A 12193-nucleotide genomic window follows, 5' to 3' on the forward strand; every position below is an offset into this window, starting at 1 on the left:
TAAAAGATTTTCATTCACAAGTCTCCTTCATCACTTTCCTTCTTCTTCATTTTTTTTTTTTTGCTATTTTATTTTTCAGGATATACTTTTAAAAGTATACTAGCAATCTAGGGACTGGGTACTTCAGTTGGAGTTGTAATAAAATGGTACATTTATTTGGATGGAATGATCTTCATAATATTAAGATGCCCACTCAGAAACAAGATAGGGCTCATCATTTATTTAAATTTTCTTTTGTGGCCTGCAACAAAGTTGTTTTCCTTCATATACATCCTAAGTTTTTGGCATATTTTTTTACTTTTCTGAATGAAATTTTTGTGTGTGATGCATTATAGCCAATTATTGCCAATATACAGGAAAAAGAGATAGCCTGTTTGGGGCTTTGCTTAATAAGGAAGCTTTACAAATTGTGTCATTGTGCAGGACCATGCTATTCTTCATTATCATTTCAATTTTTGTATGTGGACCAACAAAAGCCAAGAAATAGCCTTTTCTTTTCCAAAATTTTATTTCCCCAAATTTCAAACATACAGAAACACTAAAAGAATTTTACAATAATAACCTGTACACCCACCACCCATATTCTACCACTAACTTTACTATACATCTGTCTTTTAACTGTTTTCCTACCTGTGGTTTACTTTCACTAATGTATCCTCCCCACTGTTGAAATAGTTACCTATCTAACCCATGAAAGCCTTTAACAGTTCCCTCTGGAATAAAGCCAAATTCTTTAGCATAACATTCAAGGCCCTTCAGAGGCAGACACCAACCCACCTTTTTAGTATCATTTCCCCAACTCCTCGTTTCTTTGCACATAAAGTGTTCTTTACCTGGATGCTCTTACTCAGCCTCAATGAAATCCTACTTACCCTTCATCCCTGACAAATATTTCCTCCATCACCAGGCCTTGCCAGCATTCCAGGGGCTACATTAGTTGCTCCCATAAGACTGTTATAATGTTTCGCCCAGGCATCATAATATATTGTAAATATTTTTTATATGTCTGTCTTCCCCACTAGACCATGAGATCATCAAAAGCAAAACCCTGCCTCATTTCACTCTGTATTCTGCTGCCAAGCAGGGTGTCCAACACACTGTGAGGCTCAAGAGACTTTGGGCATGAGAGATTAGATACAGATGACTGGGGTCTGCGGAACCCTCAGCCCCATGGGGAGAACACCTTGGGTTCTGGATGGTGGAGTACGCACCTGCACAGGCATTCCAAGGTCTAGCTTCAGCCCCATACAAGGGTCGATGAAGATGGTGAGGATGGGTTCCGAAGGGTCCTGGGCAAAGTGTTCCAGAACAGCGCTGTGCTCCTCTGTCCATGTGGCGTCTGCCAGTCCTGTCAGTACAGCTCGGGACAGGAAGAGGGGCTTCTGCAGAATGAGAGCAGGGGGCCAGAGCAGGCACAGCTGTCAGTGTAGGTCACTTCTCCCTTCCACTGCCAGGTGTGGGAGTCATGGGGAGTGAGAGGAGGCAGGTAGGTTCGGAAGAAAAAGCTGAGGACCAACTGACTGACAGGTTTCAAGCTTTCGAAGAAACAAGACAATAAGATCCTCTTCCCTCTATGAGTAAAAATAGAATGGATCATAGAGGAAGACTAAGGGATAGTATCTTTCTGAGATATTTCATTTACGCCTGGGGTTGTAAAAATGTCTTATCAAGCAACCTTCAACCTCACAATAAAACTAAATTAAGGGAACATGTAGGATATTAGCCTCAGTCAAGCAATTAGGGGCAAGAGGATTACAAGCTGGAAAAAGAATAAAGGTAGAAGAGCAATTTTTCCATGATGTGGCCTCCATAGAATACTGGAATACGCTTACTACACTGGGCAAAAGTTAACTGGCCCAGCAGTGAGAAAAAAAGAAAACGGGAGGGGAAAAGACAAAACTGGAAAACAACAAAGGACAAATCAATTGGATGGAAAATAAGTCATAATTGGTGGCTAGAAAAAACACAGCATTATTTAGAACAGTATTAAATAAATTAAGAAAACTAGAGGATATGAAGACCTAGCTCAGTGAACTGGAGAAGTCACCCTGTCCTCCCAGTACTCCTAGAAGATGAGAAGAAATCCCTTTTGCTTAGTTTCCAGATCAAGAAAATTTAACCACCGATCCAAAATCTTTCATATATAAAGACATGCATAAAAGAACTTTCTTGGTGGTCCACTGACTAAGACTCTGTGATCTCAATGCAGGGGACCAGGGTTCAATCCCTAGTCGGGGAACTAGGTCCCACATGGCGCAACTAAAGATTCCAAGTGCCACAACTAAGACCTGGCACAACCAAATAAATAATATATTTTTTAAAAATTTACAATAGCTAGGACATGGAAGCAACCTAGATGTCCATTGGCAGACGGATGGATAAGAAAGCTATGGTACATATACACAATGGGATATTACTCAGCTTTTAAAAAGAATGTATTTGAATCAGTTCTAATGAGGTGGATGAAACTGGAGCCTATTATACAGAGTGAAGTAAGTCAGAAAGAAAAACACCGATACAGTATATTGACACATATATATGTAATTTAGAAAGATGGTAATGATGACCCTTATGCAAGACAGCAAAAGAGACACAGATATAAAGAACAGACTTTTGGATTCTCGGGGAGAAGGCGAGGGTGGGATGATTTGAGAGAATAGCATTGAAACATGTATATTACCATATGTGAAATAGATCACCAGTCCAAGTTTGATGCATGAAACAGGGCACTCAAAGCTGGTGCACTGGGACAACCCTGAGGGATGGGATGGGGAGGGAGATGGGAGGGGGGTTCAGGATGGCAGACACATGTACACTCATGGCTGACTCATGTCAACATATGGGAAAAAAAACACTACAATATTGTAAAGTAATTACCCTCCAACTAAAATTAATTAAAAAAGACATGTATGAAGACCCAGTGAAAAGAACACTAAGGATATGAACAAACATTTCATGCTATTAAAAAAAGAGAGAGAGAGAGAAAATGAAAGTGTGGAAAAATATTCAATTTCACTTGAAATTAAAGAAATAAAAATAAACACAGCAAAAGTATATCATCTATTGCCTATAATTATTTAAAAAGAAAAAAACAAACCTGCTAAACTGCTAACACCCAGGCTTGGAAAGGGTTTGTTGCTAGTATGAGGGCAAAAAATGCATTTTGTTTGAACAATAGTTTGGCATTATGTATTAAAGTAAAGAACAAATGTTCTTTACTCTTTGATTCAGGAACTCCATATCCAGGAATCTAATTTTAGGACATATTAAGTATTTCAAAATATGTTAGTTTTATTTATAAAATTCATCACAGTACTATGAAAGCAAAAAAAAAAAACCATAAATGGAAAAATGTCCAAGAGTAAGGATCTAACTATGGTACATATACCTTATCAAGCACTGTGTGAACATTTAAAATAGTGCTTACAGGGAATTCCCTGGACATACAGTGGTTAGGGGGCTTCCCAGGTAGCGTTAGTGGTAAAGAACCCACCTGCCAACGTGGGCTTGATCCTTGAGTGGGGAAGATCCTCTGGAGGAGGACATGGTAACCCACTCCAGTATTCTTGCCTGGAGAATCCCATGGACAGAGGAGCTTGGCAGGTTACAGTGCATAGGGTCACAAAGAGTCGGACAGGACTGAAGTGGCATAGCATACACGCGAGTGGTTGGGACTCCACATTTTCACTTCCCTAGGACCAGGTTCAATCTCTGGTTGAGAACTAAGATCCCACAAACCTCGAGGCACAGACCAAAAAGAGGCGTCTTGTGATTTATGTATTTCTGATAAAAAATAACAGCATCCAAAATTTTTTTTACGGTTCTTTTTTAAGGAGCTTAGTTCCCCTTACATTGGGAGCACAGTCTTAACCACTGTAATTCCAGGGAAATCCCCTGTCACTTTTTTTTTAAGAATGTAATAACATGAAGAAGGATAAAATGTTTTGTGAAAAAGCCTAATTTAAAAAGTATAATGTGTAGTATAGTTAAGATTGTTAGAAAACAAAATAACTCTCAAATCTACAGAAAGAAAGGACATATACCCAATTATTAACATTGAATGTATTTAGTCATAACTTTCATTTTCCCTTTCTTTGTTTTACTTTTCTATCCCTTCCAGTTTTTTTCTTTAATGAGTAGTTGTTACTTTGCTCTCCCTTTCTAGAAAGTTCAAGGTCAATATTCTTCTAACCCAGGTTAGAAGTCTGTCCCCAGGCTCTGATGCAGCTTGAAAATAAAGGTGTAGGGGTCATGGAGTGTCAATTTCTGAAAGTATTTCAAGTGGCTTCTGTAAACTTTTCAGCCAAAGGAGAGTGCCAAAGGACAGGAAGAAAGAGGGTGTTTTAGAAATTAAGACAGTGTCCACCAGCTTGTTCAACTTGTCCAGATGTTCACCCATTCGACAGATAAAGCTTGCCACATTTTGACCCAAGATGGAGAGCCGAGGAAGGGCCTGCTAAGAGTCCCGTTCCCTCCTGAAAGCTCTCTTCTTCTGGAGGAGTAGAGGGCACGGATAACTCTGCCCTTTACTCAGTGTACTGGATTTGCAGTGAGCAGGCTACCAGTTTCTGCTGGTAGAAAGAAAAGGTATCAATATCAAGTGACAGACTGAAGAGAATTCCTCAAACACCATTCTGCAACTGATCCTTTGAGTCACCAATTGCTGGTGAGGAATACTTGTTTCAACAACAATGCAAACTTACCACATCTACCTCACGCTCCTCTAATTCTTCTTTCTGTATTTCAGGTTGCTCCAATACTGGCTCTGGGAAGAAAATTCAAAAATGAAAGCATTCCTTTAAAAATTAAATATAGAGTCACCATCAGTCAGTTCAGTTCAGTTCAGTTGCTCAGTAGTGTCCGACTCTTTGCGACCATATGATCCAGTAATTCTAGGCATATCCAACAGAACTGGAAGCAGGGACTTAAACATATATTTGTATGCCCATGTTCACAGCACTGCTATTCACAATAGCCAAAAAGCAGAAACAACCCAAGCGTCTACCAAAGATGAATGGATAAACAAATTGCAGTGGAATATTAATCAGCCATGAAAAAGAATGAGGGTCTGCTACAATATGACAACGTGGATGAAAATGTAACATTAAGTGAAAGAAGCCAGTCACAAAAGACAGTATATTGTATGATTCCACTTATATAAAATGTCCACAACAGGCAAATTCAAAGACACAGAAAATAACAGATTAATGGTTACCAGGATCTGGGAGGAAAGGGGAATGGGGAGTGACTGTTAAGAGGCTAAGCTCTCATGAAACATAGAAGTAAAGATATAGTGGCCATCGGATGCCAGTTTCTCAAGGTACCTGAAGTGGCTTTTGGTGAAGGAGTTAAAATGCTCTAAAATTAGGGACTTCCCTGGTGGTCCAGTGGTTAAAACTCCCAATACAGGGGGCCCCCATTGGATCCCTAGTTGGGGAAATAGATCCCACGTGCTATAGAGTTCACACGCAGTAACCAAAGACCTCGAATCCTGAAACTAAGACTTGATGCAGACAAATAAATAATTTTTTTAATGTTCTAAAATTAGATAGTGGAGATGGTTGCATAGGCTGCTGAATACAGCAAAAATCACTGAATTATATACTTTAAAAGTATGAATTAAAAAAATATTTATTGATTGATTTATACATGTATTTAGTCTGCATTAGGTCTTAGTTGTGGCGCTTGCCTGGCAGCATATGGGATCTTAGCTCTCCAACCAGGGATCAAACCCATGTCCCCCGCATTGGAACGCGGTCTCTTAACTACTGGACCACCAGGGAAGTCCCAAATGCATGAACTTTATAGTAAGTGGATTATATCTTAATTTTCTTTAAAAAAGCTGGCAGGGGTGCAAAGGGAGGCAGGGGAATGAAGGCAGTCAGTATTAAGGTTATTCTACCCACTCAGCTTCTGGCCTGCCATTCCTCCCCTAGCCTCTTCCCACATTGAGAAGTTGAGACCCTCAGAAATTGGCCCCTCTCCAAGCACCCCCACCCCCACTCTGGATGCCATAAAAGTCAAGGGGATGTTTCTCTCCCTCATGATCTGTTGTTCGCACAGAAGACTGGGGCAAAACAGGTGGGTTTCCCATCTCCTGTGGGCTGAAAGGAGGAAGGAACAGATGAGATGGAACCACAAGACCTTGGGGAACAGGACACTCAGAGAACAGGACACTCAGACTTCCAGAAAGAAAACCTAAGAGGGGAGTAAGGCAAAGAAGTTGAGGAAGGAAATCATGAGGAAGATGGAACAGCTGACTCTAGGAGCTCAGCAGTGAGAGGGATGTGTGACTGAGACAGCCAAGGCCCTTCGAGAAAGCCAAGGGCGTCCAAGGTTGCAGACAGGAACGAGGCAGAGAGAGCGAGACTTAGACCATCTCAAGAGTAAACAGGTTTTGTCTTCTATAGTACAATTTATATAAAATCTAAACCACACAATATGATACTAATATGTGATGGTCATAGATACATGCAGTAAAAATTAAAAACAAGCTTGAGAATGACAAACATCAGCTCAGGATAGCAGTGACCTTTGGAGAAGGAGAGAAGGGCTTGCGGGGCAAGGGGACAGAGGGATTCATTTGTTGCTATCATGATTAATTTAGACATCGGGTAATGGATACATGGATGTTCATTATCTTTTTCTCTACGCTTTTTCTTCTTTGCCTGAAATACAGGTCTACAATCCCTTGTCCAAAACTCTTCAGTTCAGTTCAGTTTAGTTGCTCAGTTGTGTCCGACCCTTTGCGACCCCATGAATCACAGCACGCCAGGCCTCCCTGTCTATCACCAACTCCCGGAGTCCACTCAAACTCATGTCCATTGAGTCGGTAATGCCATCCAGCCATCTCATCCAAAACTCTCAGGATCACATATATCTCAGCATTTAGACTTGTAATATAGTATGGTATGTGAGACCCCCACCCACCTCCCAGGGGCTCTAGAGCAGCACTCCACTTTTCATGTTAGTATTCCTGCAGTAAAACATAGGAAAATTTATACTAAGTGGCTTAAATAGACTATAAATACCTCAAGTCAGTTTAGGTTATATTTTACCACCAAATAAGTTTGGATGCCAAACTCTGAGGGAAAAAAAAAAAATTTAGTTCTCAAGGCTTTTAAAAATTACAGATATGAGATTATGAACCTGTACTTCTCCTTCTTTTCTTAGTGGAAATGGCTATCAATTAGAACTTCAAAAGGGTGTCTGCCCTTTAAGCCGCCATCCTTCACCCAGAAGTGTTTAGGCCTGGTCTTAGTCTGTTCCAGGCTACTATAACAAAATATCAATTTGTTGTCACTGTTCAGTCACTAAGTCATGTCCAACTCTTAGGGACCCCAGGGACTGAGCCCAAGAGGTACCTCTGTCCTCCTCTATCTCTGGGAATTTGCTCAAATTCATGTCCACTGAGTTGGTGATGCTATCTAACCATCTCATCCTCTGTCACCCTCTTCTCCTTTTGCCTTCAATCTTTCCCAGCATCAGGGTCTCTTCCAGTGAGTCAACTCTTCGCATCAGGTAGCCAAAGTATTGGAGCTTCAGCTTCAGCATCAATCCTTCCAATGAATATTCAGGGTTGGTTTCCTTTTAGGATTGTCTGGTTTACAATCTCCTTACAGTCCAAGGGACTCAAGAGCCTTTTCCAGCACCACAATTCAAAATCATCAATTCTTCCACACTCAGCCTTCTTTATGGCCCAACTGTCACATCCGTACATAACTACTGGAAAAACCATAGCTTTGACTATATGAACCTTTGTCAAAGTGATGTCTTCGCTTTTTAATACACTGTCTAGGTTTGTCATAGCTTTTCTTCCAAGGAGCATCTTTTAATTTCACAGCTGCAGTCACTTTCTGCAGTGATTTTGGAGCGCAAGAAAACAAAGTTTGTCACTGCTTCCCCATTCCCCCCCTTACTTCTAAGCAGCAGACATTTATTTCTCAAAGTTCTGGAGGCTGAGGTCTGAGTTCAGGGTGCCAGCAAGGCTGGCACCTCTGAGGTGTGAGGGCCCTCTTTTGGGTCGCAGACCTCTCTATGTATCCTCACAAGGTGGAAGTGAACACGGATTCTCTCCGGGTCGCTTCTTATAAGGCATGAATCCCACTCATGACAGTTCCCTCATGATTTAAGTACCACCCAAAGGCCCCACCTAGTAACACCATCATATTGGGCATTAAAATTATAATATATGAATTTGGGCAGGAAGATACACAAACATTCAGATCATAATAGGCCCCCTCTGGCTCCAGTAGGACAAGCTTCAATTCCTCCCAACTCCAAAGACTACAGGAATTAATATTCATTTCAGGGCTGCCTTGGAGACCCAAGTCTTCTCTGAACCTCTATCAAGGGTCAGCTAGAAAGCTGACATCAAACAATTAAAAGGCTTAGAGCTAAAGAGATCCTTGGTGTTTGGGGTTAATGCTTTCATTTAGAAGTTCTTCCATTCCCACCCCAGAGGATTCTCCAAATTGAACTTCACTGCCTTCCTTCTTTCTTCCTGCTGCTTCTGGTACCCAGCTTCTAGAAGCCAGTCCCACTTTAAACAGCTTTTAAGAACTCAAAAGAAAAAAAAAAACTGTACGCTTCTAATGTCTAGATCCCAGGGCAAGGCTCTTTGTACCCTGGACCTTTCTCCCACGCCCACGCCTAATCTCTCACCTTTTACTGTTAAAAGGAGATTCTATTTATTTCCATCTTGACAGGCTGGTAGGAGTACGGGAAACCCCAGGTAGAAGGGCAGGGCTATCTGTAGCTGAGTCATAGCTACACTGGCCAGCGCTCTAAGGGACAGCCCAGCGACAGCACCTTTCAACCCTAATGGCCTCAGCTCACTCACCATGGAGGAATCCCCCCAAATCAAAGCCACAAGAGGCAGACTCTTTAAACTCTTTTCTTCCTCAATCTAGACGTCAGGCTTCTTTTCCTGTGGCCTTGAACCGGAACACCCTTAGTCTACCAAGACCCTGCCAAACTGAGGGCGGAGACACAACAACCTTAAACAGATAGGAGAAAGATTCAGTCGGGCTTAGGATTCAAAGGATGGCAAAGCAGGCTGAGTCTCCATGGTGATGGGCTTAATGAGAGGAAACCACTATTTGTTTTGCCACCCAGGGTGAGAAAGGAAGAGATCAAACCCTCTTCACTGGCGTAGGAGCAACCAGGAACACTTGAAATAAGAAGGAAGAGACTAGGATAGAAGATTTGTTGGTGAGCTCTGGGTGCACTGGGGAGAAATTTTAAGACTGAAAGAACAAGTATAAGGCCGGCCAGGAGGGAAAACCCCAAACAAGGGAATTAGCAGCGGCCTGAAATTCAGCTAAACTCCTTTCTTCTTACCCAGAAGAAACAGAACCTGCTCCCCGGCCCTAAAGTTCTCTTCAAATACAAACATTCTGCCTCCATGTCTCTCTCCAGCAGGTACGCACCAGGGTTCTCCCTGACGGTCTCGGGCTCTGCCTGGACCTCGCTGCTGGCTGGCAAGGTGATCTCCTCAACCTGTGCGTCCAGAGTAGACTGGGCAGCTCGCCGGCGGGCGCTTCCCCGGCTAGTCACTTTCCGCTTTTTGTCAGCTTTGCTGGACATCGTGTAGGTAAAACCTGCAGATACACGGACACTGGGGGTCCACAACCAGCTCTATCCCCAAACCTCAGTCCTTTCCCTGGGATACCCCACTTTCTTCAGGGCCTTGGGTTAAAAATCAAAATCAGTCCCTCAAGACATTAGGAATAAATGGAAGCTAAAGATGAAGGCACAGGGAATTCCCTGGCATCCCAGTGGTTAGGACTCTGTACGTCCACTGCAGGGGGCATGGGTTCCATCCCTAGTTGGGGAACTAAGATCCCGCCTGCCCCGAGGCATGGCCAAGAAATAAAAATAATAAAAATGATGGTATGGCAGACACCCACTACTGAGGATATAGGAACCCCTATCTCTGCCCAGAGGTGTGAGAACATAGATAATTAAGAAAAGATCTACCAGCTGAGGTGTGGCTGCACACACCCTCAATCTCTCAGGGCCATGGTGAGTGAGCAAGGGCCCAGGGAAGGGAACACTATCCTCAAGTTCCTTTTTTCCACGCTCTCAGTCACTGTGTCAAGTCACTAAGCAACCAAGATGATTTTCCTATGTATCTCCTTTCCTCCCAAGTTCCCCGCTGAAAGGAGGGGGGAAAATGTCCCTCCTACCCACACTAAAATCTGTGACCTCCTTAAACAAGGAAAAATCAGTAATTGCAATGTGTCTCTTTAGCTTTCCATTCCTGAGTGGTAGGAACCCTGTTCTGAGTGTACTGAAAGGTCTCTTAGCCTAGCTGGCTGTGTTTCTCTGTGCTGACCAATTAATGAAGACTAATGTCATTCAATTTCGGATGCCTTGAAAACAGACTGGAAAAATGAAGGACAAAAGTCATCCAACACTGGACTTGGAATTGTGTCTGGGGGAGGAAGAAACGGGGTGATGAGGAAGGCCCCAGGAATGTCTCTCTCAGAAAAGTGGGATGGTGGGAAATCTCTGGCGGGCACCGAGGGCAATGTCTGACGGCTGGGTAGTCCCACTTCACTCAGCTCTAGTCTGACAGACACCTGTGGCTTTTCCTCCTCCTCCCCACAGGCTGCCAACAGGCATTGATCGTTATGAGTCTCAGACTTGAAGGATTTGTACTTTGCTCCAAGGAAAATCGTTCTATTAGGCCAACACATCAACAGAACCAACTACAGAGGTGCGGCTTCTGCCACCGGTCTCCAGAGAAGCGTCAGGCTGTGCTTCCCTGCCAGCGGCGGGAGCTTAGGAACATTCCGCTGGCCAGGCTGGGAGCCCCCTCCCCTAGGGGCTCACCCCCGGATCCCACACCGTGGCCCAAGGAGGCGCTTTCTTCTAGACTCGCTCTATTTCTCAGGAAATAAGGCAAGGGGCCGGCCCCCTCCTCCAACCACCAGTGGCTACCAGTGGGCAAACCTCCCCTCAAAGCCGCTTCCTCCCACAACTGTCACAACTGTCCCCGCTTCCTCATCTCAACTCCAGTTGGCTCTTCTTCTCCTCCGCCAACTGCCCCTTCCTCTCCCCTCCCCCACAACTGCCCCTTCTTCCCCGTCCCCCCACAACTCCCCCTCGCACCCCCTCCCCACTGCCCCTTCTCCGCATAGCTTCGCACTCTTCCTCTCCCCGCTTCCCGCTGCCCCCACAACACACACCTCACGATGCCGACCCTCTCCTCCCTAGACCGACCGACCGGTCACTCTAGCTAAGAAGTTGCCCCGCGTGACTTTCTCGGGCCAGCGCCTGCACGCGTCGCCTCGGCAACCCTGGGCGTGGGGCGGCGGGGGAGTGGCGGGGCCGCGAGCCTGCGGAACCAGCCTCCTCTGCGCAGACGCAGAGAAACCCCGGTCCGCGGCTGCCGGCCCGGCTTCGTCCGCGTCACCCAGGCGGGGACCCGGGGCAAGAAGGCTGGGAGGCAAGAGAAAGCCGCTAAATCTGGCAAGCTGGAGGGGCGTAGGGGGCCTGGTCTGCGAACGGGCTGGACGGACTGGAGCTGGAAACAACCCTTGGAAACAACTGAAAAGGCTGGGGGAACCCCAAGCTCCTGACCCCGCGCCCGGGTCTGCGGGCTCCATCCCGGGCGAGTCCAGCAGATGGCGCCCGAGGTCCCGCCTGCGAGATTCACACGCGCTCTAGAAGGAGCTCCAGGATTTCGAGGCAGCCGTGGCTGCAGCTGAGTCCGGGGGAAAAACCGGGGCTGGAGCACCCCTGCCCTCCCGCTCGATCCCCCTTCTTAGTTCGGACTGGGGTCTAGGATCGCCGGGCAGCGCGGGGCGGGGGAGGGAAGGAAGAACGGAACTGGAATTTTTGGAATCTGAGGATTGACTTTAGAAAGCGTCGCTCGTTTTGGGGGAGACAGGAGGCGGGGACTCTCTGGGGAAGGTGACCGGGCCGGGGAGGGGCTCGGCTCTCCATAAGAACAAAGGCTGAGTCTTGGGAAGCTGGAGGAGTGTGAGAGGAGGGGCAGACCGCGGCCGATGCTAGGGGGCGCTGCAGGCCTGGACTGCCGGAAGAGGCGCCTGGAAGACTGAGCAGTACCTGGGGCGGTAGAAGCTTTAGGGAGGGCTGGGAGATGCAGGGAGGAAGCGAATCAGGGGGATGGGAGGGCACCCTCCCTGCTTCCATCAATAGTGCCTAATTAAGACAAAGCCAG

At 45.3% G+C, this 12193-nt stretch overlaps 1 protein-coding gene across 1 annotated transcript in view; it reads right to left on the reverse strand.

Moving 5' to 3' along the window:
• DNAH2 (dynein axonemal heavy chain 2) overlaps nt 1-11274 on the reverse strand; it is a 103800-nt gene extending 92526 nt beyond the window's left edge. The window contains exons 1-4 of the mRNA XM_040243460.1: nt 11196-11274; nt 9432-9602; nt 4704-4765; nt 1212-1382 (exon numbers count right to left, since the gene is read on the reverse strand). Coding sequence (XP_040099394.1) covers nt 1212-1382; nt 4704-4765; nt 9432-9588 — 390 coding nt within the window. The 5' untranslated portion in view covers nt 9589-9602; nt 11196-11274. The remainder of the gene's footprint in view (nt 1-1211; nt 1383-4703; nt 4766-9431; nt 9603-11195) is intronic.
• Nucleotides 11275-12193: the final 919 nt, after the last annotated feature.

The sequence above is a fragment of the Oryx dammah genome, unplaced genomic scaffold (assembly GCF_014754425.2).
Source record: "Oryx dammah isolate SB20612 unplaced genomic scaffold, SCBI_Odam_1.1 HiC_scaffold_8, whole genome shotgun sequence".
NCBI lineage: Eukaryota > Metazoa > Chordata > Mammalia > Artiodactyla > Bovidae > Oryx > Oryx dammah.